The sequence below is a fragment of the Branchiostoma lanceolatum genome, chromosome 15 (genome assembly GCF_035083965.1).
Source record: "Branchiostoma lanceolatum isolate klBraLanc5 chromosome 15, klBraLanc5.hap2, whole genome shotgun sequence".
NCBI lineage: Eukaryota > Metazoa > Chordata > Leptocardii > Amphioxiformes > Branchiostomatidae > Branchiostoma > Branchiostoma lanceolatum.
The window spans coordinates 10322740-10347785 of NC_089736.1; the positions used below are offsets into that span (position 1 = coordinate 10322740).

Below are 25046 nucleotides of genomic sequence, written 5' to 3' on the forward strand. Positions count from 1 at the left end.
CCGGCATTTACCACAAATGGCAAATCCCGATGTTCGTGCATTTCTGGAATCCCACAGTAGGTTTTAGTGATTGATATCATAAATTAGTGCGTCAAATGTTGTAAAAAACGTTACATTTCAGTTCATGATTGGAGCACCTTAGAAAAATAACACAACGATCGCCATTGGTATGTAACAGCATTTGTCTATGCAGAGTCTCTTGTACATTTATGATCATTATGAAAAGTTATCTTACTACTTAATTCAGTGTGACTGTCTGGGTGATTTTCCATGACAAAAGATTTAGTTTCTCCTTGCTACATCGTGTACAATTAAACGCTTCCGCTACGTCATAGAACGATATAACTGCTCGCCGTGTTCTTTCTTTATGGGCCATAAAAACGATCCTAAAGGTGCCATAACTTTATTCTATTACAACAACATTGCCGGATATTTTGGACGCCAATTCATATCCTTACAATTACAAATGACCATTTACAGAGTTTCACATTGCTTTTATCTAATGAAATGAACTGAAATGAAATAAAATAAAATAAAACAACATTTCGCTTTCCTAATCTAGCATTTCAACACTAATCAGACAGCCTTATTATTGGCATAAAGATGGAGTTTGGGACGGTGTTTCTTATTTTACGAATGCAAACAACATTTCGCTCTCCTTTATTCGCATTTGTACACTCAATACCCTTCGTAATTGGCATATACGAGACTAAAAACGGGAAGGCATCATACATATAACTGATATATAAATTCTAAAGAATATTGACCCGTCTAATTAAGTAAGATTAATTCAGGTCTTCCTCGCGACTTTGGCGCCTAGGATTCCGAGCACCCATTTCTCCGGAGAGCCACTCTAATACCTTACCTCCGGTTCTCCGATTAAGAATGCCCTTGCTACAAGCCAACACTAATTATAGCGGATGGTTGATGACGAAAACACGTGGCATCTTCTGTCGTGTGATGCCACGTGCTTAATTTGAACTTCATTGATCAAAGTAGCTTTTTACTTCACAAAACATGAACAATATACAAATAGAGTTCCATGGATCCCTCGCCTCCGCCAACAATCATTAGACCATTTATTCATAACTTAGCCAAGCGATGTCTATTTTTGCATTTGTCAGAACCAGTCTTAGAATTGAGAGTGGAAAATATAACATGATATCATTATGCTTGAACTAGACTGTCATTACCACACATAGGATGGATTTATACACGTTGAAATTCAACTAGTTCTGACACTGCACCAGAACTGGGATTTACTAATAGCGAAAAATGTCCATAACTTGTATTTGTTGCCTATATCAACACTAATGTCAGGTTAATCTGGTACTGTCAGCCTTATCAGGCATTTGATAAACCCAGTTTTCGTGCCGTGTGACGAACCTGGAGTAATTGATACAGGCCACATAGATGACATGCTTCTGGAAAATTCCAGGGATCACATGCAAACACCACATCTCAAATACTGAAGTACTAAAAGAAGTAAATAGCGTCAAACGAAACATCGGTCCGAACGAAGACGACCTGACCAGTAAAGAAACGAAAACTTGAGAGTCACGGTCATAGGGACTAGCCAAAACTGTCACGCAAGGAATCGTCCAGGGGGGAGGAAAGAGAGGTATACAACTGAAAAGATGGGATGGTAATATCGGAGAATAGATAGGCGCGGCACTAAGTGAAACACTAAGAAGACAATTGGTTGCCAGACCTTCTGTGTTACTCCAACGGTCAAATAGTTAGACTGGGGGATAGAGGAAGAAGAAGAAGACGAGTGTGCGTTTGTATGTTATGTGAATGAGTGTTCAACCTGAACTGACAGTGGGCATATCTTACAGTTACTGTAAGATCGCCATTATCACTTCTACCATTCTAGTAGCGAGTTGCTGCTTATGTCGAGACCTTCCAGTCACGAGTCGAGATGGCAGCCCAAGTCTTTCGGTCCTTCATCGCCTGGAGTAAACTATCCATTTCAAGTCCAGTGTCTTTCTTGAGTGCGTCTATAAAGGTTGCTGCAGGTCTTCCTTTAGTAGCGAGTTACATGTGTTGTCTAATGCACTGTTCACTTTGGTGGTGACGTCATTGAACTGTCGATACTTAGGATACCTGCGAGAGACGAAATCACATTAAGCACGTGTACAAAAGTGGCCTTGCTCACAAGGACTTCAGAACAACGTGCATTGGGTCCTAAAGGCAATATTTCAACTAACCACACCCACATCTGAACTACTGTAAATGCAGAAATGTTCGCGGTGGTTTTATGCTCGCGGTTTGTCTGTCCAATACTGTAGCAGTATGTGACTATGGCGCTGACGCAAACTTAAAACCACCGCAAACACTCCATGTTCGCCTTAACGCGAAATAAAAACCACGCGAATTTAAATGCATTTACAGTATGTAGACTAGATAAGGAAGGAAGCTACCGTTTTCCTCATGAATTTCGCCACAGGTCATAAGTACCAATCTGTACGGAGTGCCGTTCCAAGGCTTATCTCCGGTCCTTCTTTGCTTCAAAGTTACGCTAATTATAGCGCGTGAATGTTGAGCTGCTATGCTATGCTAATGAAGCACGTGGCATGTTCTGTTGTTTCATGCCACGTGTTTCATTACGATTTGATTGATCAAAGCAGAGTTCTTAATTCAAGGCAATCTGGTAACTTACCAAGGAAGCCACCATCAACAGTACTATCTGTATGAAGTCCCACTCCAAAGCTTTACCTCCGGTCCTCCCATTAAGAACTTCTTTGCTTTGTACAAGAACCGGGGAAAACCATATTCTGTCATTTGATGCATGCCGCGTACATCCTGTCTACCCTCTTGTTGCCTGAAGTACTGTGGATAAGATGGGGACCTCCTTGTGATTGCTTCAAAGTTACGCAAATTACTGTAAGGACTGAGTATAACTAGAATCCGGTGGGAAGATACCTACTGTCGTTTGATGCCGCAGGGTTGGTTAAAACTTGTACATCCCTAGCCCCTCTTTCCTGTTGCTGACTGAGGTGTAGTCGTTGTACTTTAGAGAAGATCTAGATAGGGACTTCCTTGAATTTCTCGCAAATTCAAGCACATTAATGAAGGGACTGCAGTTGAATAGAGCCCAGTTGGAAGTCGTTAGATACCGCGTGTTTTATCAAAACGTGTATTTCCTTTCATCCCTATTGTCCACAAATAAAGTTCAGTCGTTCACTGTGCAACACGAGAGATATAGGAATGTCCGTGTTTCAAAAGTCGTGGACATTGCTGTGTGACAAGCAGATGACTGGAACCAAGTGGGAGGATCTCTACTGTCATTTTGAGCCTCGTGGCTCATTAGAACTTGTCTTTCCCTTTTGTCGAAGTCTGAAGTTCAGACGTTAATTGTACCAAAGAGAAAGTAACGAATGTTGTTGTTCGTCATGCACTGGATATGATCACCACTTTCTCCGACAGCTTCTTGCATCATAACTGTTTGTACATCTTCTTACAAGATCTTTACTGTCATACTTTGATACATTAGATACATTAGATATAAAACTTACCCTTCCCTCTTGTCGAAGTCTGAAGTTCAGACGTTAATGAGGACAGAACACTCAGAAACAGTACCGACCTATCACAGTTTAAGTGCCGTACACAGCGCATGTTTAACAGTACACTACCTTATTGTGTCCGTCTGTTAAATGCCAGCAAATGATAATGTTTAAACAGACTTTTAGTTTGTTATTGGTGTCTAGTTATATGGTGAATGATAATGATGAATTTTAAATTTGTAGTGTTTTGGAAAGACCTGATTAAATATGTAGGACATGTATGTATGAAAACGGCAATTCAGCATTTGTGCTGCAATTTTCTTTTTCTATTTAATAAACCATTTCTCTTCTCTCCTCTTAATTGTACCAAAGAGAAAGTAACAAGTATTATTGTGCGTTATGCAGGGAGATGATCATCACTTTCTCCGACAGCTGTGAAGATTCTCCAAGTGGGAAGATCTCTGCTGTCATTCTGTGCCTCGTGGCTTGTTAGAACCTGTATTTCCCTCTTGTCGAGTTCTGAAGTTCAGTCATTAGTTGTACCAAAGCGAAAGTAACGGCTGTTGGTGTGCGCTAGTGGAGATGATCATCACTTTCTTCGACAGATTCTTGCATCATAAGTGTTTTTCTACACCTACTCACGGCGTCTCCTTTGAATCAAGGACATTATATAATGTCCTTGTTTGAATTTAGCGATCTGAAAGAAACACCGTCTAACACGGGCACCATTACCAACGATTACTTAAGATGCTGTAGAGAAGATAGGGACATCCTTGGCTTTGTGTCAAAGTCACGGACATGTACTGTATGAACCTCAGATGAACAGAAACCAGTTGGAAGACATCTACTGTCGATAGATGTTGTGCATCATTAAAACCTATATTTCCATTTCTTCCCCAACTTAAGTTCAGTCATTAATTTTGCTACAGGAAAGGCAACAACTTCCTTGTTTCAAGGTCATGCAACTTACCCTTCCCTCTTGTCGAAGTCTGAAGTTCAGACGTTAATGAGAACGGAACACTCAGAAACAGTACCGATCTATCACAGTTTAAGTGCCGTACACAGCGCATGTTTAACAGTACACTACCTTATTGTGTCCGTCTGTTAAATGCCAGCAAATGATAATGTTTAAACAGACTTTTAGTTTTTTATTGGTGTCGAGTTATATGGTGAATGATAATGATGAATTTAAAATGTGTAGTGTTCTGTAAAGATCTGATTAAATATGTAGGACATGTATGTATGAAAACGGCAATTCAGCATTTGTGCTGCAATTTTCTTTTTCTATTTAATAAACCATTTCTCTTCTCTCCTCTTAATTGTACCAAAGAGAAAGTAACAAATATTATTGTGCGTTATGCAGGGAGATGATCATCACTTTCTCCGACAGCTGTGAAGATTCCCCAAGTGGGAAAATCTCTACTGTCATTCTGTGCCTCGTGGCTTGTTAGAACCTGTATTTCCCTCTTGTGGAGGTCTGAAGTTCAGTCATTAGTTGTACCAAAGCGAAAGTAACGGCTGTTAGTGTGCGCTAGTGGAGATGATCATCACTTTCTTCGACAGATTCTTGCATCATAAGTGTTTTTCTACACCTACTCACGGCGTCTCCTTTGAATCAAGGACATTATATAATGTCCTTGTTTGAATTTAGCGATCTGAAAGAAACACCGTCTAACACGGGCACCATTACCAACGATTACTTAAGATGCTGTAGAGAAGATAGGGACATCCTTGGCTTTGTGTCAAAGTCACGGACATGTACTGTATGAACCTCAGATGAACAGAAACCAGTTAGAAGACATCTACTGTCGATAGATGTTGTGCATCATTAAAACCTATATTTCCATTTCTTCCCCAACTTAAGTTCAGTCATTAATTTTGCTACAGGAAAGGCAACAACTTCCTTGTTTCAAGGTCATGCATATTACTGTATACACATGGCGACCGGAAATGACTGGAACCAAGTGGGAGGATCTCTACTGTCATTTTGAGCCTGTGGCTCATTAGAACTTGTCTTTTCCTCTTGTCGAAGTCTGAAGTTCAGACGTTAATTGTACAAAAAAAGTCTTTCCCTCTTGTCGAAGTCCGAAGTTTAGTCATTAATTGTGCCAAAGCGAAAGTAACGGCTGTTGGTGTGCGTCAGTGGTTAGAGATGATCATCACTTTCTCCGACAAATTCTTGCATCATAAGTGTTTTTTCTACATTTACTTACGGTGTCTCCTTTGAATTTGGGGATCTGAAAGAAACACTGTCTAACACGGGCACCATTACCAACGATTACCTAAGATGCTGTAGAGAAGATAGGGACATCCTTGACTTTGTGTCAAAGTCAGAGACATTTACTGTATGAAACCCAGATGAACAGAAACCAGTTGGATGACATCTTTTGTCGATAGATGTTGTGTATCATTAAAACTATACTTCAATTCCTTCCCAAACTAAAGTTCAGTCATTAATTGTGCTACATGTACAGGAAAGGCAACGACTTCTTTGTTTCAAGGTCATGCATATTACTGTATACACATGGCGACCGGAAATGACTGGAACCAAGTGGGAGGATCTCTACTGTCATTTTGAGCCTCGTGGCTCATTAGAACTTGTCTTTCCCTCTTGTCGAAGTCTGAAGTTCAGTCATTAATTGTACCAAAGCGAAAGTAACGGATGTTGGTGTACGTCAGTGGAGATGATCACCACTTTCTCCGACAGCGTCTTGCATCACAAGTGTTTTTCTACATCTACCCACGGTGTCTTCTGTGGGGAATCTGACAGAAATGTCGTCTGATACGGGCGTCATTACCAATCGCAGTCTCACCAAAGGAATAATGTCCATTAAGTTTTGGAAAATGTTCGTAACTGTAGATTTGTCATATAGTGCTTAGACATGGATATGGCGTACATGTAAGCACTGCCTTTTATGATGATAACTTTATTGCAAGTTCATGCTCGAAGGCTAATTGCAGACAAACAAGTACATGGAGATACGTGGGAATCTATATAGTTATCTAGTCTACAATGAAAGTTCTATGTTAACAAAACAAAGTTTTTTATCTAAGAAATAAGATGAAGGGCGGCTAATCTTCCTGTGGGTGTGAAAGGGTTATAAAGAAGGTATCTAATGCAACTCTGTCAGAGTGTTCCATTACTAACCTTCCGGGCACAGGTCGTCCACTCTAGCCCATTTTCACTTTGTTGTCGCCCTGCTTTTCAAATTGACGCTGTTTTAGCGTGCTAACATTGACGCCAAGTGCACATTAAAGATGTGCATCTGTAAGAGGGTCTAAAATGCATTCTAGCTGAAATGTCAAGACCTTGACAAGTGGGGCTAGTACGTAGGAGTGCATGTCAGATGTAAGGGTTATCCGAGGTTAACAAAAAGCTTTCGATCGTCCATTTGGACAAGGCGGTGTTATAGGTCAGGGCAGATCCTCAATATCAACCGTTTCCCCGTCACTTTATCCGTCTGAAACAGTGTACATAACACATTATATCAGAGTAACTGAAGAACTTTTTGCATCATTAACAAGCTCCTCTTGTCTTTCATTGGAGATAACTGTGAACACAGAGGTACAGAAAGTTCATCGGTGTTGGAATATGACATCATGAATAAAGACTAAACTTAATACAACCAACACGAGGAACAATTGGGATTTACCCAAATTTTCGACCAACGACCCGTCTACTGCTACATCCGGGACGTGACGTTAGAGACACATGCATGACTACAGCAATTGAGACGGGGGGCGATACAGGTTATCTGGCACGTATGAGCCGTTGCTGCAGTCACGTGGCTCTAACGTCACGTCCCGGAAGTGACAGTAAACGAGTCCATTCAGTGAACAAAGCTGACGGAGTGAGACGAAAAGTTTGGTATAAGTCCCAATTCTTCCTATGGCCTAGAGTTGGTTGTGTAAGGTTTAGTCTCGAGCTCTATTCACAGTGGTACAGAATTTGATCTAAATTTAAAGCAGTCGGGAAGTTTGCTTATAAAAACATCTACATGTCTATGACATAAAAACTGCCAATACATACGCACAGTGTTCCATGGCCTAGAGGGCTGATATGAATAAAATGGAGAAAAAAACTGTGACATAATCTATCTTGATTAACATTTTAATCGCCGTCTACGTTATTGCTATCTAAAGTTAGATGTTTTCAGTTAAAAACATCATGTCAACATCACAAACATTTTTTTTTAAATTTCATATCTATCTATACTAGTTCTGCATTATGATGCATTTGTGAAATATTGTCAATTTCCATCCATGTACAGAGGTTAAGAAATTAAACGTATGTAGTCCTGAATGTAACAAAAGCTTTCTTAATTGTACTCCCGCATTTTATCCAGGAATAAGACATGTAGTACTGATATAACTTAGCACCTGGATACTTCCCCTCAGCCAATGAAAATTCCCCATTTTCCGAGGTTATATCTACGTCGTGTAGGACTATGAAAAAAGTGAGACTATTTTATGCAAATGAGGTAAAAGGTGTGTGACCCATAAATATGGTACTATTTATCCCATAACTGTGGGTCACTATACACAGGTGACCTCTTCTGATTGCTCGGGGATTTCTATATATATAATTACGTATTCTTGCCCCGCCCATAGGTCATCTATTAAATCATCAACGTGTATCAGTACATCAAACCTGTTTCATAGGCTTCATGGGGCAAAGTAGAATAAAGATTATGCTACTACATAGTAAGACTGTCTCATATTCGCGGGTCTGATTACTTAATGGACAAACATTAAGGAACTACATTGCTCTGAGGTGTATTTTATATTTATAAAAGCTTAAATTGCATTGCCTTTTTAAAATCATAATCCATCGGTATGTCCGTGGTGCTGTACGTCTAACGGTTCATCCATGTTGCTGATGAGATGATAGTAAAAGTTGATGACCTTCTCGTAAGCCTTGATAGAAATTCGCTCGTTCACACCGTGGATTCTTTTCAGGTCCGCAACCGACATGGCGCAGGGGCTGAACCGGTAGATGGCGCTGCTGAGGTTCCAGTAGTGGCGTGTGTCCGTGTTGGCAACCATAAATGTGGGGGTCACCAGAGCATCCGGGAAGATCTGCGTGTGAATAGAATCAAAGTCGACAGGTAACATTTTTTATTTCTACTTCGCTTTTTGACAGACAAGGACAACGTGTTTTCTTATTTCAACAGTGCCACGTACATACAACAAATATACCCATGTTTACACCTGGGTGGAGTGAGGAAAGTTGTGTTAAGTGCCTTTCCCAAGGGCACAACATCGTGGCGTCAGGGGGATCCGAACCCGGGACTGCTTGGTTCTGGGCCGAACACCCTGCCGTTACGCCACACGACGCCGCGCAGGTAACATTTCCAGACAAATACACAATGTGTACCTTCATATGGTCTTACATAGCAAACTACACTAGCTGCTATGTTTATTCTTACTCAAACACATTCATATATATGGTGACCATCTGCTCCAGTTCTGTCCTGCATGCAATGCCACTTGCTACACAACAGAGTGTCTACTACTTTACCATGGTAACCATGGTGACGCATACTTAGAAGAGGACATTGACCTCGATTTGTTTGGAACAGATTCGAAGAGGAAAAATACGAAAAGCAAAAACAGTACTTGTATGTTTTCCTTCTGTGAAGTTAAACATGATCAGATATCTAACCCCATTAGACCCAGCACACACATTGCATAATTACAATTTCTCTAGATTTCAGTGACATTCTACACAACGCACCTGCTGAATTGTCTTCTGCAATACGGCATACGTCGGGGAGTCCTTTCCGTGAGGTGAGATCGGAGAAGGTGGAAAAACAGATGAACTATCCTTCACATCCAGCACAACCCTGGCATCATTAATAACCATTCTATCGAATTCCAGGACCTCCTCAGCGGTCTGCATGGGGTGTATCCGATGGTCCACAATGACTTCCGCTTCCGGTGAGATGACGTTGTCCTTGTTTCCGGCTGTGAAACGGGTCAGGGCGGTTGTTGTCCGAGCGTATGCGTTACCTTGCGGCGTTTGTGACAACAGCAAACCAACCAATGGGGAGAAGAGCCACAGGTTAGACGACAACATCCGATAAGGTAAGGTCATCTCCGTGGCAACGTACTCCAACATCCGTGCCTCCGGACCCGTGCCGAACATGTTAGGGTGTGGGTTGTCCTCAAGTTTCTTTGCGGCTCTGGCCAAGATCCCTGTTATATGGAGATATATTTTAAAACACATTTGAATGGGGAGCTATCTGGGACGTTATCCGTCGTATCCTCAGGCCCCATCAACCCTATGTAGCTGTTGGTGGGGACTGAGATCGTAACCTACTTATCATATGGCCCGTTTTTGTCCGCTCTCCCCACCCAGCGTGCCATATGATAAAAAGGTCACGCGATCTTCCCCACCAATCTCTGCTTGGGGAATACCATCAACCCACATTGAACGGGCACGGCGGCAGGTATCGACTTCTGGGCACCTTTGACCTGCCCTGACGTCATACATTCCTACGTTAGAGGGCACCGAGATAATATGTTCCCGATGAAGGTCGATGGATACAATTCGGTTAGTCCACACTTAAGCTTTTATTCTAAAGTCAGAATTTAATTTTTTTAATTAAGAATCCCTAAAGAAATACATGATTTCCTAAAAGAACACAGGAAAATACCGTTGATCTATTATTTCTGAACGTTAGCTTATATACTATTTCAAGTATTGCAACATATACGAAGCCGAATTTAACTCTTAAACAGTAGCGTTTTGGTCTTACCAATAGCAGACTCCTTGGTGGGCATAGAGCCATGGCCTCCTTCAGCTTGTACCTTGAGTTTCACGACCAGCGAACCTTTCTCGGAAACACTGACCAATGCCACTGGTTTGGATACACCTTTTGGGTGTGAAATATCAACACATCATTATCATCAATTACAAAATACGAAATATTCGTATTAAGGTCCATCTGTGACATCGACATAGTAAAACACAGTATAAAGCATTCATCAACAAGCTTTCCGTTAGTCATCTGACCCTTCTCAAGTTGAAATGACCCGATGCTTATGTCACGTGATCTGAACAGAAATGTGACGTCCGACCGAAAGCTTGTTAGTAAATGCTTTATATTGTGTATGAAACGTTTACTATAAAATGTGAAATGCTTTCAATTACTAGTATGCGACAAGATGTACTTAGTCTAATAAGACAGCAAAGGCTTTGATAAACAGATAAATTGTTACCAGGAAAAAAGTCGTCTACCACCATGGTGCCCTCGTCAAGGATAAACACTATTTCCTCTCCTCGTTGCTGTAAAACTTTGCTGATGACCTTTGCACCAAAATGGCCATGTGTCTCTTCGTCGTGTCCGAACGCGAGGTACAAAGTACGTTTAGGCTGATGTCCACTCGACAGAAGGAACTCCAGAGCCTCTAGACTCCCCATCAGGGTGTGTTTGGTGTCTATAGTCCCTCTCCCGTAGATGTACCCGTCTTTGACTTGTCCCGAAAATGGCGGCGCCTCCCAGTTCGCTTCCTCAGTGATGGGCACCACGTCAAGGTGAGACGCTAACATGTAGGGCTGGAGCGAGGCGTCCGACCCCTCCACTCGGTACAACAAGCTGTAGTTCCCGACCACATCCCTCCGGACCATCGGTGAGCTGTGGACCGTCGGGAAACTCTTCTGGATAAACTGGACGAACTTTGCCAACTCCTGTGGTGTTCCTACCCCGCGTTCATAGGAAACAGTTTGGAACTGGATGGCTGAGGTAAAACGGGCCAGTCTTTCCTCGTCGGCGGGGATGAAGTCAGGGTCGGTGACCTTACACTCCGGTGGGGAGGTTTGGTACGAAGGGAAGGTCAAAGTTCTGATCACAACAATCATCAGAACTAAAGCCAAAATTAAAGCCAGTATCTTCAGGGTGACAAATAAGAATCGCCGGATTCCTCTCGCCATTGTTTCACCTGTCTTGCCTGTCTGTTTGTCTTGGGTTCTTGTTTGTTCTTCTGTCTGCCTTATTCAAACAACCGAGGGACAGATATGCTTAGCGCGATTACGCTAAGTTGTCTCTGTGCTGTACCTTTTTGCAATCAATAGTCACAACTCCAAAATATTATCAGTGTTATACCCAATTTTTATTTCAAAACCATCGAATGACCATTGAAAGATATCATTTGCTTTGACTTTGGCATGAATCTTGGTGATTTTTTTCTTACCAGTCTTAAGTTTTATTCTTCTTATTTTCTCACGCCCACACACATCGGGGCAAAGGTCAAATAAAAGCCTGATCACTTTTCACCACATTTGATTTTGTTTAATTTCATGCCCACCAATAGCATACGTTTTTGTTCTCTACATTTAATTTAATTGTATTAATGAAACAAACAAAAACAAGCAAAACGGACTTCTTGAGACTGTCGTGGCTGTGTTGTGCAAAATTCGGGTGTCTTGCGTGACGGAAAATGTTGCCGTAGATAGATCCTTGTTGGTTCTCCCAAAGGCCCGTAGATAAGGGCAACGCCGCGCAGTATAATATAACCAGCTTCTGCCGAGCCGCGTGCCCGCGAAGCTGGTGTTATGTCGAAGGGCTATACAGATACAAAATATAACCCTGCTACAAAAATTTACCACAAATGTAATCATACCCCGAATGCCTGCTTTAGAATGTCACAATTGCTTGTTTGTTTTTAGCACTTACTGCTGTCCAACTATACTGTAAAAGAGGACATGTTGAATGGTGACTGTTCAGCATCCTTGAGAACTGCTGTAGATAACGTGTACCTATTTGTTTTCGCCAACCTAACAAAGGTGAAAGACCCTAACCTTCAAATAACATGTACAAACGCCATATAACATTAATATTTTCACATCGTCATATTGACCAGTGGATGGTGAGTTACCCCTTCTGTTTATAAAGTAAGATAAATGCCAGTCACTAATGATATACATGTATTTTTATCATCATAATCAAACTGTGGACAACAAAAACAATGGAACGATGTTTGTTCTTACACCGCAACCTAATATTGTTGTAATGATAATGCAAAACACGCCAGCTCCTTCTGAATCTCACTCCTACAAACTATTGTTATGACGAAATCAAACCGTTTTTTTTTTAATTTTAACGGACATGTCCGATGATGTGATCACTAGTTCATTCAAATAACGGACAACTTCACGGCTGACCAATGATATCACAGCCTCGTAATCAGTATCAATTACCAGCTTCTGATCGGTCAACGTCATCTGGATTTGATGATATGAAAAAGACATTTTCTAACACTAGCACTGTCACACACAAACATTAGAACAGGGAATTAAAAGCTGAATGTCATCAATCGTTCTACATTCAAGAATATGGCGACTTTATACAGTTAGAGCTTTTCTATAGTTCGTCTTCATGTCCATGCCTTTTTAATTCCAACGGTTTATCCATATTCACGATGAGGTGATAGTAAAAGTTCATGACCCTCTCGTAATTTTGAACAGAGATCCTCTCGTTCACTCCGTGGAATCTCGGCAGATCGGATGGCGTCATGACATATGGGTTGAACCGGTAGATAGCGCTGCTGAGGTTCAAGTAGTGGCGTGTGTCCGTGTTGGCAACCATAAATGTGGGGGTCACCAGGGCATCCGGGTAGATCTGAGTACAACATGTCGCTAGTATTATATATCTTATGATTGATATCAATCAACGAGAAAAAGTACAAGACACAGAGGTGATGCACTCTAGAAAACAGCTAAATGTTAACATCACCTCTGGAAAATTAGAATTAAAACTGACAAGGTCAAATAAAGGTACAACAACAAAAGTAGCAAAGCATTAGGGTTGGACAGTCTATGATGGAACAGAAACTTTAAAACAGGGTCATATTTAGAATTGTAAACTGCTATAGAAGGGTTTGTGTGTTGGAAAGTTCAGACTGCGATGGAGCACGTCCAAACGGGCTTGTTCCGGTAAATTGTGCAAATCGAGGATAGAGACAACGTTAGTCTATACTAGTAATATCAGTTTCTTTTGTACCATTGGGAAATGTAGTAGAAGTACAGAAACGCGTAGCGGTAAACAAACAGTAATGAACCAGTAAAGAAACAGAAACAGGTTGATACAGGCTTGTTCAGGTAAATTAGAGGATTGAGAAGTACAGAGACAACGTCGGTCTATGCTAGTAATATCAGTTTCCTTTGTACCCATGACCATGGGAAATGTAGTAGGAGCATTGAAACGGTACTATAGCAGTAAAGAAACAGTAATGAAGCCGTAAAGAAACAGTAAATGGAAGTAAAGAAACAGTAATATAAGGCATAAACATGCATGTACCTACCTGCTGAATAGTCTCTTGTAACATCATGTAAGTTGGAGAATCCTTTCCGTAAGGTGAAGTCGGGGAAGGTGGTTGGTTATTCATAACATTGAACTTGACCCTGGGGTCATTGATGACCTTTCGGTCAAACTCCATCACTTCTTCCGCACATGACATTGGATGTATCCGGTGGTCTATCACGGCCACGGCCTCCGGTGAGATGACGTTGTCCTTGACCCCCGCGTTAAAACGTGTCAGAGCGGTCGTCGTCCGAGCGAACGCGTTGGTTTGAGGCTTCCGTGAGTATACCCAAGCAACCAATGGGGAGAAGAGCCACAGGTTAGACGCCAATATCCGGTAAGGCAAGGTCATCTCCGTGGCAACGTACTCCAACATCCGGGCCTCCGGACCCGTGCCGAACATGTTAGGGTGTGGGTTGTCCTCAAGCGTACTGATGGCCTTGGATAGAATTCCTAAAGTACAGAATAAATGTTGCATTAACGTTAAAGCAGTCTGTACCGGGCCGGGATTTCTGAGTTGAATATGTAGGACAACAGATAAAGCTGAATGTTTTTGTTTTTAAAACAAGGTTCTTTGTTCACAACCAGGATCTATATACAATCGACAGCCGGCGTTTCGATGGCCGTCTGTCACCTTCCTTAGAGCAATACTGACTGACACTATACTGTCACACACTGCAGCTAGGTGTCGCTGCTAACAATGCGGTCCCAAACTTAAAGTATTGTCATTTATGCGGTCCCAAATGTAACATATTGTCAGTAATGCTCTAAGAAAGATGACAGACGATCACTGAAACGTCGGATGTTGATTGTATATGAATCCTGGTTGAGAATAAAGAACCTTGTTACCCGTGATTTTCTAACCTGATGAAATTATTCATGGAGGGTAAAGATGATTTAAAGGTAGTAAAGACGAATTAAGCAGACAATAACGTAAACGTGAACCTACCGATAGCTGACTCAGATCTAGGCATTGAGGCGTGCCCGCCTTCTTCATTCACCTCTAAACGCAGCTGCAGGAAACCCTTCTCGGCGACACTGACGAGGGCGAGCAGTTTACTTACACCTAAAGTATAGGGGAGAGCGATGGAAAATGTTGTTGTATTGGGGTTCCGCAAAACGTATGCTACAATCATGACATTGTAGCTGGCTACTGAGTGCATGGTATGCCTTCCACCACTGTTATGTCTTTCCCTAAATACTGAATGTTGTACACGCTACCATCGTTATGTCTGTCCCTGGTGCTGAATACATGGTGTGCACACTAACACTGCCGGCTACTGAATGTTGTGTACACTAGCACCGTTGCGCCTGTCCTTGGCACTGAATGGTGTTTCTATAGCTACTATATACTAGTATTGGCCGTCATTGCAGCCCTCTTTGAGATCTGACTTCTTGTCCTTGGCACTGAATGGTGTTTCTATAGCTACTATATACTAGTATTGGCCGTCATTGCAGCCCTCTTTGAGATCTGACTTCTGGAATAAAAGTTAAGATTATCAAGCCGCAACAACGAAGATATGTACAACCATGATAGTTACTGCGCAATCGATTTCAACCGACCATAATCTAAATATTCCTAAAATATTGCACATTGATACTTACCTGGTGCAAGACCATCCCCTACAGGAGATCCTTCGTCAAGAATAAATGCTATCTTCTCTCCCCGTTGAGTCAACACGTCCCCGATGACCTTTGCTCCAAAATGGCCGCCTGTTTCTTCGTCGTGTCCGAAGGCAAGGTACAGAGTACGTTTAGGCTGATGTCCTCTCGATAGTAGAAACTCCAGAGCCTCTAGACTCCCCATCAAGCTATGCTTGGCGTCTATCGTCCCTCTCCCATAGATGTACCTGTAAGGGGTGGTCATTGATGTTACGGTCGTACCTAAACCCAATAAAAGAAGGAGCCGTGCTACATGGAACTTGGAAGATATCTGTATTCTCTCTCTTTCTCCTAGAGACACCGAGATAGACTACAGTACTTGGGTTATTCATGTTCCCCTTTATATATTTCCTAACCACCAACATATTTATTTCTCAGACAAAATAGACAAAGTTTCCTTTAAGTTATCGTCAGCCACATCCCTTGCAATTTAAAGGAAAACACCTAGACTGTGTCCACATTTGGTGATGGCCAGGTTTAAAGAAACCCTGTTCAAAAATGTCATTAGGTCTCTCCTGGACTCATCTAAGGACACCTTGGAGTGTACCAGGAACTTAGCTATATCCCATATGCTAATGCAGTGTTGGTACACCCTGTTACATACCCGTCTTTCAGTTGTCCCGAAAATGGCGGCGCCTCCCAGTTCGCTTCCTCTGTGATGGGCACCACGTCCAGGTGAGACGCCAACATGTAGGGCTGGAGCGAGGCGTCCGACCCCTCCACTCGGTACAACAAGCTGTAGTTCCCGACCACATCCCTCCGGACCATCGGTGAGCTGTGGACTGTCGGGAAACTCTTCTGGATAAACTGGACGAACTTCGCCAACTCCTGTGGTGTTCCTACCCCGCGTTCATAGGACACCGTTTGGAACTGGATGGCTGAGGTAAAACGGGCCAGTCTTTCCTCGTCGGCGGGGATGAAGTCAGGGTCGGTGACCTTACACTCCGGTTTGGTAGGACGGAAAGGTCACGGTTCTGATGACGACAACTGCTGTGAGCACGGCCAAGGTCAAGGCAAACCCTCGTACAACTAAGGCTAAAACACGCGGGAGATTTGCCCACATTTTATGGGGTTGTTATGTAAGATATAATCTGTATACTCGCAGCATGTATCCGTCAGAACTTTGCTGTGTAGACGGAGGCTGATTTTCTGACGTTGTAATGAAAATCCCGGATATCTCTGGAGAAAGAAAAAACAACATAATATCGTGAAAGACGAATATCGTTAAAAGCAATACTAGATGCGTTGCGTAATAGGTATAGAGTTCCGTGGAGTAGAGTGGAGTAGAGTGGAGTAGAGTAGAGTAGAGTAGAGTAGAGTAGAGTAGAGTAGAGTAGAGTAGAGTAGAGTAGAGTAGAGCAGAGCAGAGCAGAGCAGAGCAGAGCAGACAGAGTAGAGTAGAGTAGAGTAGAGTAGAGTAGAGTAGAGTAGAGTAGAGTAGAGTAGAGTAGAGTAGAGGAGAGGAGAGGAGAGGAGAGGAGAGGAGAGGAGAGGAGAGGAGAGGAGAGTACATTTATGTAGTTCATTTGTCATTGTTGGATCAAGTCCCGATATGTTTTCAATGTGCATTCTATGTTATTCATTCATCTTCCTTGCTCGTTTGATTCTGTCTGTCACAAAACTCATATTCCATGTCAATGCTTACATTCCTATGACCCCCCCCCCCCCTTCTGATAGAATTTCCGATCGAATTGCCCCTCACCCATTTTCATTGCGGTTTGACGACTTACCTTCCATGATATATGACGTGCTATGGATCATTCGGTAGCGGCAGCACACGCTATACAAGATCTACACATTTGCTCTTCGTTAAGAAATGGGGTTGCCGTCAAGAAGGACATAAAAACATATTTTCATGGTCATCGTCCGCGTACTTCCGGGTGCGATGATAGCAGGTGACCCCGAGTGAATGGACGCTCTGTAGCGCCACCTTGCGATATAGATAAAGAATGCAAGGTTGACATTTGGACTTACCTTCCGTGCAGGTGTAGTTAAGAGAATAAGATAGAATGCCGAGGTTGAATCTAGAACGTAGTTGCAGTCCCAACGTTACAAAGTACATGCATGTTGGCACCTTCAGCACCTGGATGGACCTGTTTTTGCGTCAGGTTAGACTGCGACAAGTTTACAGAGAGGTATGATTATCATTTTCTAGCCGTACAAACAAGGCATTTCTTTCGCAAATCAGGCTAAACGATACCTTCATTGACTTAACACCCCGTATAAACAATTTATTTTGTTCATGAATTTCAATTTGAGCTATTATTTTGCGTACATACTGTCTTTTATGGACTTTGATGGATTCTACTCTGTACAATCTTCCCTTCATTTTATGGTCAATCCTCCCTTATTTTGAACTCTCGTTTGTCTCGCGAGAGTTGCTAAGGCACGAATGGCGCCCTAGCAACAAGAATCAAAATAGACCGGAGCGGGAGTCTGGAGCAACCTGTCCGCAGTTTTAGCTCTGCTTTCGTCGTATATTTTGGAATTTTGGTAAGTATTAAAGTGAAACGTCATGTTCTTACCTTCAGTCTTACTACAAGTGTGAAATAGTTGATATTTGGTGTTGTTTAACCTTGCTACAAGCTCTCGGGCCTAGCCTCTCCGTCGACAGAAGACCAGAAAGAAATGTGATGGCCGGGAAAGTTTTTTTATTGTGGGCGGTATAAAGTAATACCTGTGTTATTTGAGATGCTGAAGTAATAACATTAATCACCAAACGACTTAGTTAAAGTGCTGATCCCATTGAAACATTGCTGAGCGCCGTAAGAATTTCCTAACAAGTTTTGCTAAGAACTTTTCTGAAGGGGGAGGGGGGCGGTCTCCAGAGCTCAAATATTTATGAACTGGTCACAGTAACTTTTTGTTGCGTTGTGCTGTGGTCTGTATTTACTTTTTTTTTCTCTCCATTTGAACTAAAGATGCACAAGATGATACGAGATAAAGGCATATACGCTAGCTTTATGTCTTACAGACTTGTACTTGTTCTGCATATGCTGAATCAAATCTCAGTTTTAATTTTTTTTCAATCTACAGAAAGAGAAGACAGACTATTATGGGTCAGACCCTCACCCGCGCTGCCCAGTGGACGTCCGTGAGCGAGGGGGGTCAGGGGAAGCTCGAGTTCACCCCCCTCAACGAGGCGCTCCTCAACGAGATCATCAAGTTCGCCGAGGGGTTCGCGTCCAAACACCAGCAAGAGGCGCAGACCGTGTTCCGCTCACCGCTCGCGTGGGAGACTCAGATTGCGCCCTCCGCCTTCTCAGGGGCGTATGAAATCAGGTAAACTATTTCTTAACCTCATCCCAACTAGGGTCGCATCCTTAACCTTCTCCCTGATGCCTTACTCCAGAACCAATACAATTTGGTGCCAAAAGTCTACCTTAGCCGACTGAAGGTTAAGCTTCTACCCCTTGGTGGTTTATTATGCATTAGCTTCAGCAGAACTCACATGTAGCAAGGACAAGGTTGATTTTAGCTTAGTTCATCCGAACTACAGCCAGTATGAATTTGGAAACCAGTTTCAAAAAAAGTTTAAAAAATGCAGATGTCATTCGCATTCTTGAAGCAAATTTTATATGATGTAGCTCCCCTCAAACAAGGGACCTCCATTGAGCGTCCTATCCGAGGGATGTCCCTAGCCGAAGCTAGGTACTCATTGAGTGAGAAAGGGCACAATGTAAACGGGACATGTCAGGGGATTCGAACCCAGGACCTCTGGATTCTGGACCAAACACCATGCCATTATGTCACTGCGACGCCACACGGCACTCAAATATACAATTTATCAATCCTTGTTTTGAATGCCCCTCCAGTGATAACAAAGCTGTATCGGAGGCTAAGGCTCCAGATGGACAGCCCTTACTGGTGCTGGAGGCTGCTGGGGGTAAAAACACCGTCAGCGTCAGCTCTTTCGACCAACTGTCCGCAGTCCTCAAGTACTCGGGGGACAAGATGAGGGAGGCCAGGGCCTGCTTGGAAGGTGGGCTTCATAATTTTTTCTGCCAAGAAGGTTTTGTTTTAGATGCCATTTGTGTGTGTGTTTATTGCATAAATCAAGAAGCTGTGGATGGTTCCTTATAAGGTGGGTAAGGGTCAGGAAAACAGTGGTTTAGTTTGATAATGGGCCCCCTAGCAGCTCTCCAAGGTACTGCATATCTCATTATTTTTTTGGTAGAATACAAAAATTGAATCCACTACAGTGTAAATGCTGTCTATATTTACCATAGTTATTTGTTTTTGAATATTTGATAAAACTGATTCATTATACAAATATACATGTTTGTGTTTTGAATGATTTGGTTATAAAAGCACAGCTATGTGACTGATTCTGATTTCGTAAATTTAAGATCAGCATGTTACTTTGTGAATTTCAGCCAATCGGGATCCAGCTGCGAAGGTTCTCGGGGACGGCTACGCGACAATCGAGGGTGAAGACAACTCCATGCTGCGTCTGCTGGAGAAGGTGAAGAAGGAGGACGGACAGGAGGAGGGCGAGACGCTGCAGGCCACCATGCGACTCCTAGTCATACTGCAGCAGTTCGACATGCAGCTGCTCAACATGTCCTTGCAGCATATCTCAAAGTAAGGAATGTCTGCAGTTGTAGGGGGAGGGGGGCAGATACTGCTCAGATTCACATGAACTGATTGGGGAGAGGGGATTAATAGAGCAATGTTGAATTTGTTTTTATATTCACCAGACATATATGTGATAAAGGAATTTCTTTCTTGAGCACAGATTTTTATCCTCATTGCAACAATTACTTGTTCATACAAATTTTCCAACTTGTATGTTTTTTTCCATCTTCACATGCATTTGTATTGTATTTGTCTTCAGAGGATTTCTCAGGTTTATATCAATGGTTTATTTGATCCAAGCTAAAACGTGCCTCGCAGTGGCAGCCAATTGGCTGAATTGTTGCAGAGGCATTACAAGATTTTCGAATCTTATCAAAGTACACAGTAATTTAGCAGTTAAAATGGTAAATATACTTTGAAATATTAGTTTGGCTATTACAACACACTCTACAGACACAGACTGCAAATCGGACTTTGAATCCTCGTTTTTTCCTAGAATTCTTTCCCAGTCTACTACTAGTCTTATGTGTTGAGAAGTTTTAATCCTAAGAGAATTGTTCTGTGTACCACAGGGAGGTTCGGCTGACCCCAGCAGCAGTCAACAGTGAGGTGAAACTGCTGCAGTCCTTCTCTGGTGACGACAGGGACAAGACAGTACTCAAGTCTATTCAGTACACTTCAGGTACAGTACAAAAACTCACAGTCAAACATTCAATACAACAGCTACTGCACTTCACCTAAAGCTCATTTGCATCTCATGCAAGAGAGATGGCAGACTTCACCCCCCTTCATGTAGGTCAAAGCCACATAACGTACACACAGAGATACACACACACATGTACAGACAAAATACAAAATTTTACTTCACTACTCCCTTGAGGTAAAATAATTTATGATTATAGCTCCTGAACATAAAGTGTAATCAAGACCCCCATGTAGACCCTCACTCTACTATGCAAAAAAGTTTACCCGCATCAGTGCCTAACCCCTTTGATACCCTCTACAGGGTATTAGTTTAATAACGGTGCCGACTGACCCCATAACTACCCTTCACAGACAATGAGTTTAACAATGGTACCGACTGACCCCATACATACCTTCCACAGTACAGAATATTAGTTTAACAATGGTACTGACTGACCCCATACCTACCTTCCACAGACTATGAGTTCAACAATGGTTGCCGGGCGCCGCCATGGCGACAGGTCCACGGAGACATCTGCTATCTGGTCATCAAACCCCATGACACTGATCTCCTGTCCGTGAGTGCTAGTACCGCCGGCGTCTATGTCAACGGGGTAAGTTCTTCCTCATGTTCAATGCCTTATAGATATTGTGTTAAAGTTGCATTTTTCAGTATTGAAACAACCACATATAGTAAAATGGAAATTGTTTTCTAGTGTGAAGTATAGAAAGACAAAAAAAAATAGGTCATGTGTCAAACATTTGATGTATGGTAAAAACATGGTACAAAGTTTATTGTCTTTTTACCCGGAATTTACATGGAATAGATTCAAAATGATAAACATATTGGCAATTCTTCTCACTATAGAAAGATACATATTTTAGGTAATACACAGTGTCTGGTCGTATGGAAAACCATTGTAACGTCGCTGTCCCAAGAGAAAGTCTCGGGTCTTTAGTTACAATTATGAATAGATCAACCACAATGTAAAATATTCATGGGGTAGCATTGAGTGAATTGTGGTCTGTCTTTTTTTGTTAAATCATAAATGGCCCTGACCCAGTTTCAGCTTCAAATGTTTGTTTGGACAATAAGGCTAGAAATAATTAATTTCATAAGGATTATTTAAATGAGGATCTGCTTTATATAGGATGTTTGAAATTGCTGTACTGTATATTAGACAGTTTTAAGAAATTAAGTAAAGAAACAGTAATTTAAAGGGTAATTCTTTATAAAAGAGGATAGAATTATGATGATACACGTACATGTAGTAATGTTACATGTATAAAGTTTGGTATTTAAAAAGAAATTCTTTTAGCATATACATGTACTTTTTCTGAAGCATTTATGAAGTTTTATTGCATTTTTCTAGGGTTTTGAGAAGGAGAATTTCTCGGATTTGAAACACGAGAGAGAGGGAGAAATCTACAAGGACCTGGTGACGCTCCTAAAGGAAAAGTCTGTCGTGTTTGCAGAGAACATTGCAAAACAGGTAGGGACTGAGATATTTTTGGTGACGCCTTAGGGGTGGAGCCAAATCTGTTGTGTGTTTTTTAAGCACAAAGGTTCCCCATACACATGTAGGTCTCACACAAATGTCTTATATACATGGGTCTCATTGGAAGTAGAATCAGGGCAGTACCATTTTGAAGATTTAATGAGAACTGTCAGAGAACTTTTCTGGCTATCATCGCCCTACCATCCCGTCTTTTTTACTTTCTGACAAATGAATTATGCTAAGTACTTCTTTTTGCCTTTTCTCATTTAACAAGATGTTTCCTAACTTCTCTGGATATAAAGTTGTCTCTCAAACATAACAACTTTGCTGTAAGTTAACCCTTCATCATAATCTATCGGCCGTCGGCCGGGACTGAATAAGAACATACATCACTCCATATTGCCCTGTCCAACATCATTTGTCCTAAGTGTTCATATGCAATCTCAGTGTCTCTGACTAAACTATCGGTAAAAGTCAAACTTCTGCAGTGCACTTGGCCTCTTGGTTTCTATAGAAGGATGTCCGAAACTATTTGCTGTTTGGCTCGAAAGCAGTGTCCAGCAAATGTTACACGACGGTGGGTGAGCTTTTGAGACAACCGCGGAAGACTTCCATAAATTGTTTTGAGTGTAGCATGTTGAGTCCAAGAAATGTTCTGTGCCCTGTGTAGTAGCTTTGTGTATGTCCCATCCAGTTTGTTTAAGTTAACCCTTAAACAATTTGGAAAAATTGTAGCATGTTTTGCTTCGGGTTTTACAGTTGCGAACGTTAGCAAACATGCAGTAATAGAAATATTTCTAGACCTGATGAACTTACGCGATCTCTTCTGTCGTTTAACAGGACTTCACCCTTCGTGAGGAGGAGACCACGGGAAACCAGTACGACATCATGGACAGCGGCGACGAGGGAGATGGCGACAACACGCACCGCACCAACGAGGACGCGAGGAAAGACAGCAAGGAGCCGCAAAAGGCGGAGAAACAGAAGAGCAACCTGAAGAAGACGGGAAAGGACCGAACTCCGCGAAAACAGCCGCAGCCGTCGCTCAAGTGGAAGAACCTGGGCCTCGGGGAGGAGGCTGACGAGAAAAAGTGCGTAGAAGTCGTTTTGAGGTTGTTAGAAGACCGACAATATGGTTTGAATACTGTTACTAGTGTTAGCACCATCCACTCGAAACATATGTCATCCCGGAGTGTTTCCTAAACTTTGACTGTCAAAAGCAGCATGCATTTGTAAGGGGTGTTGTAGCTGGTCTAATTTGATGTGATATAACACATTTTATACAAGTGGTTTGTATTTGTTGGATGTAGTTGTACTGCAGATGACTTTACACTGTCATGATGCTCACCTAGTTTTCTACATAATTGACAATTTCCATTCTTTCCTCCATCCATCCATTCATTCAGTGAGTCAGTCAGTCATTCATTTGTTTAATTACTAATTTATTTGTTCATTCCGTTTGTTACAGAGAGGAGAAAGACCAGATCAGAGAAGGAAGTGCTGGAAAGAAGGACAAGAAGAAGGTCACTGTCCAGGAGTCCAAGGGACGAGTACAGTAAGTCCAACAGCCTCCTTGTTTAGTTGGCTTGCAAGGCTCATTCAGGCCATGTTGATTTGATTATATTGATGACATCTGCATGCATCGATTTTCGCCCATTTCCAAAAAGGAAAAATCGACCATACTGTAATCATACAAAGCAGCTGCAAAATGAGCAAATATTTTGCAAGCGCCGTAAAATGCCATGGTCAATTTCACATGCAAAGAGGAAGGTCTGAAAGAACAAAAATGAAGGATCATATATTTCCGGAGACCATACTACAATACATGTGTTTTTTTTTAGTTATTTGGTCAACCTCTCTGACTACGTATATTTCAAACTGAAGGCAAGTTTTTTTTTTCCAAACTTTCATTTTATTCATATTTCATTTTCGGGTTCTCAGAGGATGTCATCCATATAATCAAATCAACATGGCCATCAACTCTACTAACAAGAGCTCTGACAATTGTCACAAACATTTCTATCTTACTGTATGATTATTCTTCAAAACAGTAACATGTATTATCATTTCCCCCCCGACAGCCCGGTGATTAAGGGGCGTAAGTCGAAGACGCCAGCACAGGATCAGGAAGACACGTTCAGCGAGAGTTCCACGGAGAGCGAGGAGGAGGAAGAGAGCCCCGACCGGCGCCAGGAGGCAAACTCCGACCTCCCCTCTGAGTACTGGCAGATCCAGAAACTAGTCAAGTACCTGAAGGTAAGCCCCATTAACATTTATCTGCAGGGTTACATAAATCCGCCACCTCGAAAAACATTGGGTTTGAGAGATCTCTAGTGCAGCACCCACAGGTATGCACAGTTTAGATATACAGGAGTGTATTATACTGGGGGACAGAGATCTGTTTGGACACATCTTTTCAGGGGAGTGGGATTATGTACATGTACATGTACCCTGATGGAATTATGTCAGTAGAAATTATTGTTACAGATAAAACACAAATTTTAACTTGGATGTTCCTGTCAATAGTGAAAAAATGTGCTATTGACAGAATGCGCAATAAAGAAATAAGTCATTATACCAATAGTTGATTAAATACTATAATGGCTCGCTTAGTACAAAAAAATGTATCTGTTCTTTTATGTTGTTTTGTAATTTACGGGATTAACTTGCTCATTTTGCAGCTTCTTTGTTTGACTTACAGTGAAAACTACGAAAAATGTTTTTGGGGGAAATTTGCGAAAATTGATATGTACACAGCTGCCATTCACATAACCAAATGAACATGGCTTTACTACAACACACAAAAGCTGCAT

The 25046-nt window shown here is 41.9% G+C and overlaps 3 protein-coding genes and 1 long non-coding RNA gene across 5 annotated transcripts in view; 2 read left to right on the forward strand and 2 right to left on the reverse strand.

Moving 5' to 3' along the window:
- Positions 1-9593, forward strand: part of LOC136420836 (uncharacterized) — a 50983-nt gene extending 41390 nt beyond the window's left edge. The window contains exons 2-3 of the long non-coding RNA XR_010753326.1: positions 8466-8614; positions 9388-9593. This is a non-coding gene — a long non-coding RNA (uncharacterized lncRNA). The remainder of the gene's footprint in view (positions 1-8465; positions 8615-9387) is intronic.
- LOC136420830 (N-fatty-acyl-amino acid synthase/hydrolase PM20D1-like) lies at positions 6445-17659 on the reverse strand. 2 transcript variants are annotated; one of them, XM_066407941.1, is made up of 6 exons: positions 17447-17659; positions 16438-16651; positions 10731-11344; positions 10268-10384; positions 9244-9704; positions 6445-8585 (listed from the first exon to the last, which is right to left on the reverse strand). In XM_066407941.1, exons 2-6 carry the CDS (start codon positions 16533-16535, stop codon positions 8328-8330), a joined length of 1548 nt encoding a protein of 515 aa, XP_066264038.1. In that variant the 5' UTR covers positions 16536-16651; positions 17447-17659; the 3' UTR covers positions 6445-8327. The 2 variants fall into 2 exon arrangements, with proteins under 2 accessions (XP_066264038.1, XP_066264037.1); XM_066407940.1 differs by lacking the exon at positions 17447-17659 and adding an exon at positions 17203-17430.
- Positions 12829-16423, reverse strand: LOC136420974 (N-fatty-acyl-amino acid synthase/hydrolase PM20D1-like; the record flags this gene model as incomplete). Its single annotated transcript, XM_066408116.1, has 5 exons — positions 12829-13129; positions 13812-14263; positions 14760-14876; positions 15416-15660; positions 16077-16423. Coding segments are annotated over 5 exons (1419 nt in total), but the record flags the coding sequence as incomplete, so codon positions are not given.
- A 1634-nt stretch (positions 17660-19293) lies between the features above and the next one.
- The window catches only part of LOC136420829 (outer dynein arm-docking complex subunit 2-like), a 29191-nt gene continuing 23438 nt past the window's right edge, over positions 19294-25046 (forward strand). The window contains exons 1-8 of the mRNA XM_066407939.1: positions 19294-19454; positions 19849-20056; positions 20623-20732; positions 21212-21348; positions 22108-22227; positions 23074-23324; positions 23702-23788; positions 24315-24489. Coding sequence (XP_066264036.1) covers positions 19427-19454; positions 19849-20056; positions 20623-20732; positions 21212-21348; positions 22108-22227; positions 23074-23324; positions 23702-23788; positions 24315-24489 — 1116 coding nt within the window. The 5' untranslated portion in view covers positions 19294-19426. The remainder of the gene's footprint in view (positions 19455-19848; positions 20057-20622; positions 20733-21211; positions 21349-22107; positions 22228-23073; positions 23325-23701; positions 23789-24314; positions 24490-25046) is intronic.

Coding starts and splice junctions, on each gene's coding strand:
- LOC136420830 (XM_066407941.1), bottom strand. CDS start 16,535: ATGTGGGCAAATCTCCCGCGTGTTTTAGCCTTAGTTGTACGAGGGTTT. Junction 10,385..10,730: donor GGTAGACGACTTTTTTCCTG/GTAACAATTTAT, acceptor CACACCCAAAAG/GTGTATCCAAACCAGTGGCA. Junction 9,705..10,267: donor CACCAAGGAGTCTGCTATTG/GTAAGACCAAAA, acceptor TCCATATAACAG/GGATCTTGGCCAGAGCCGCA.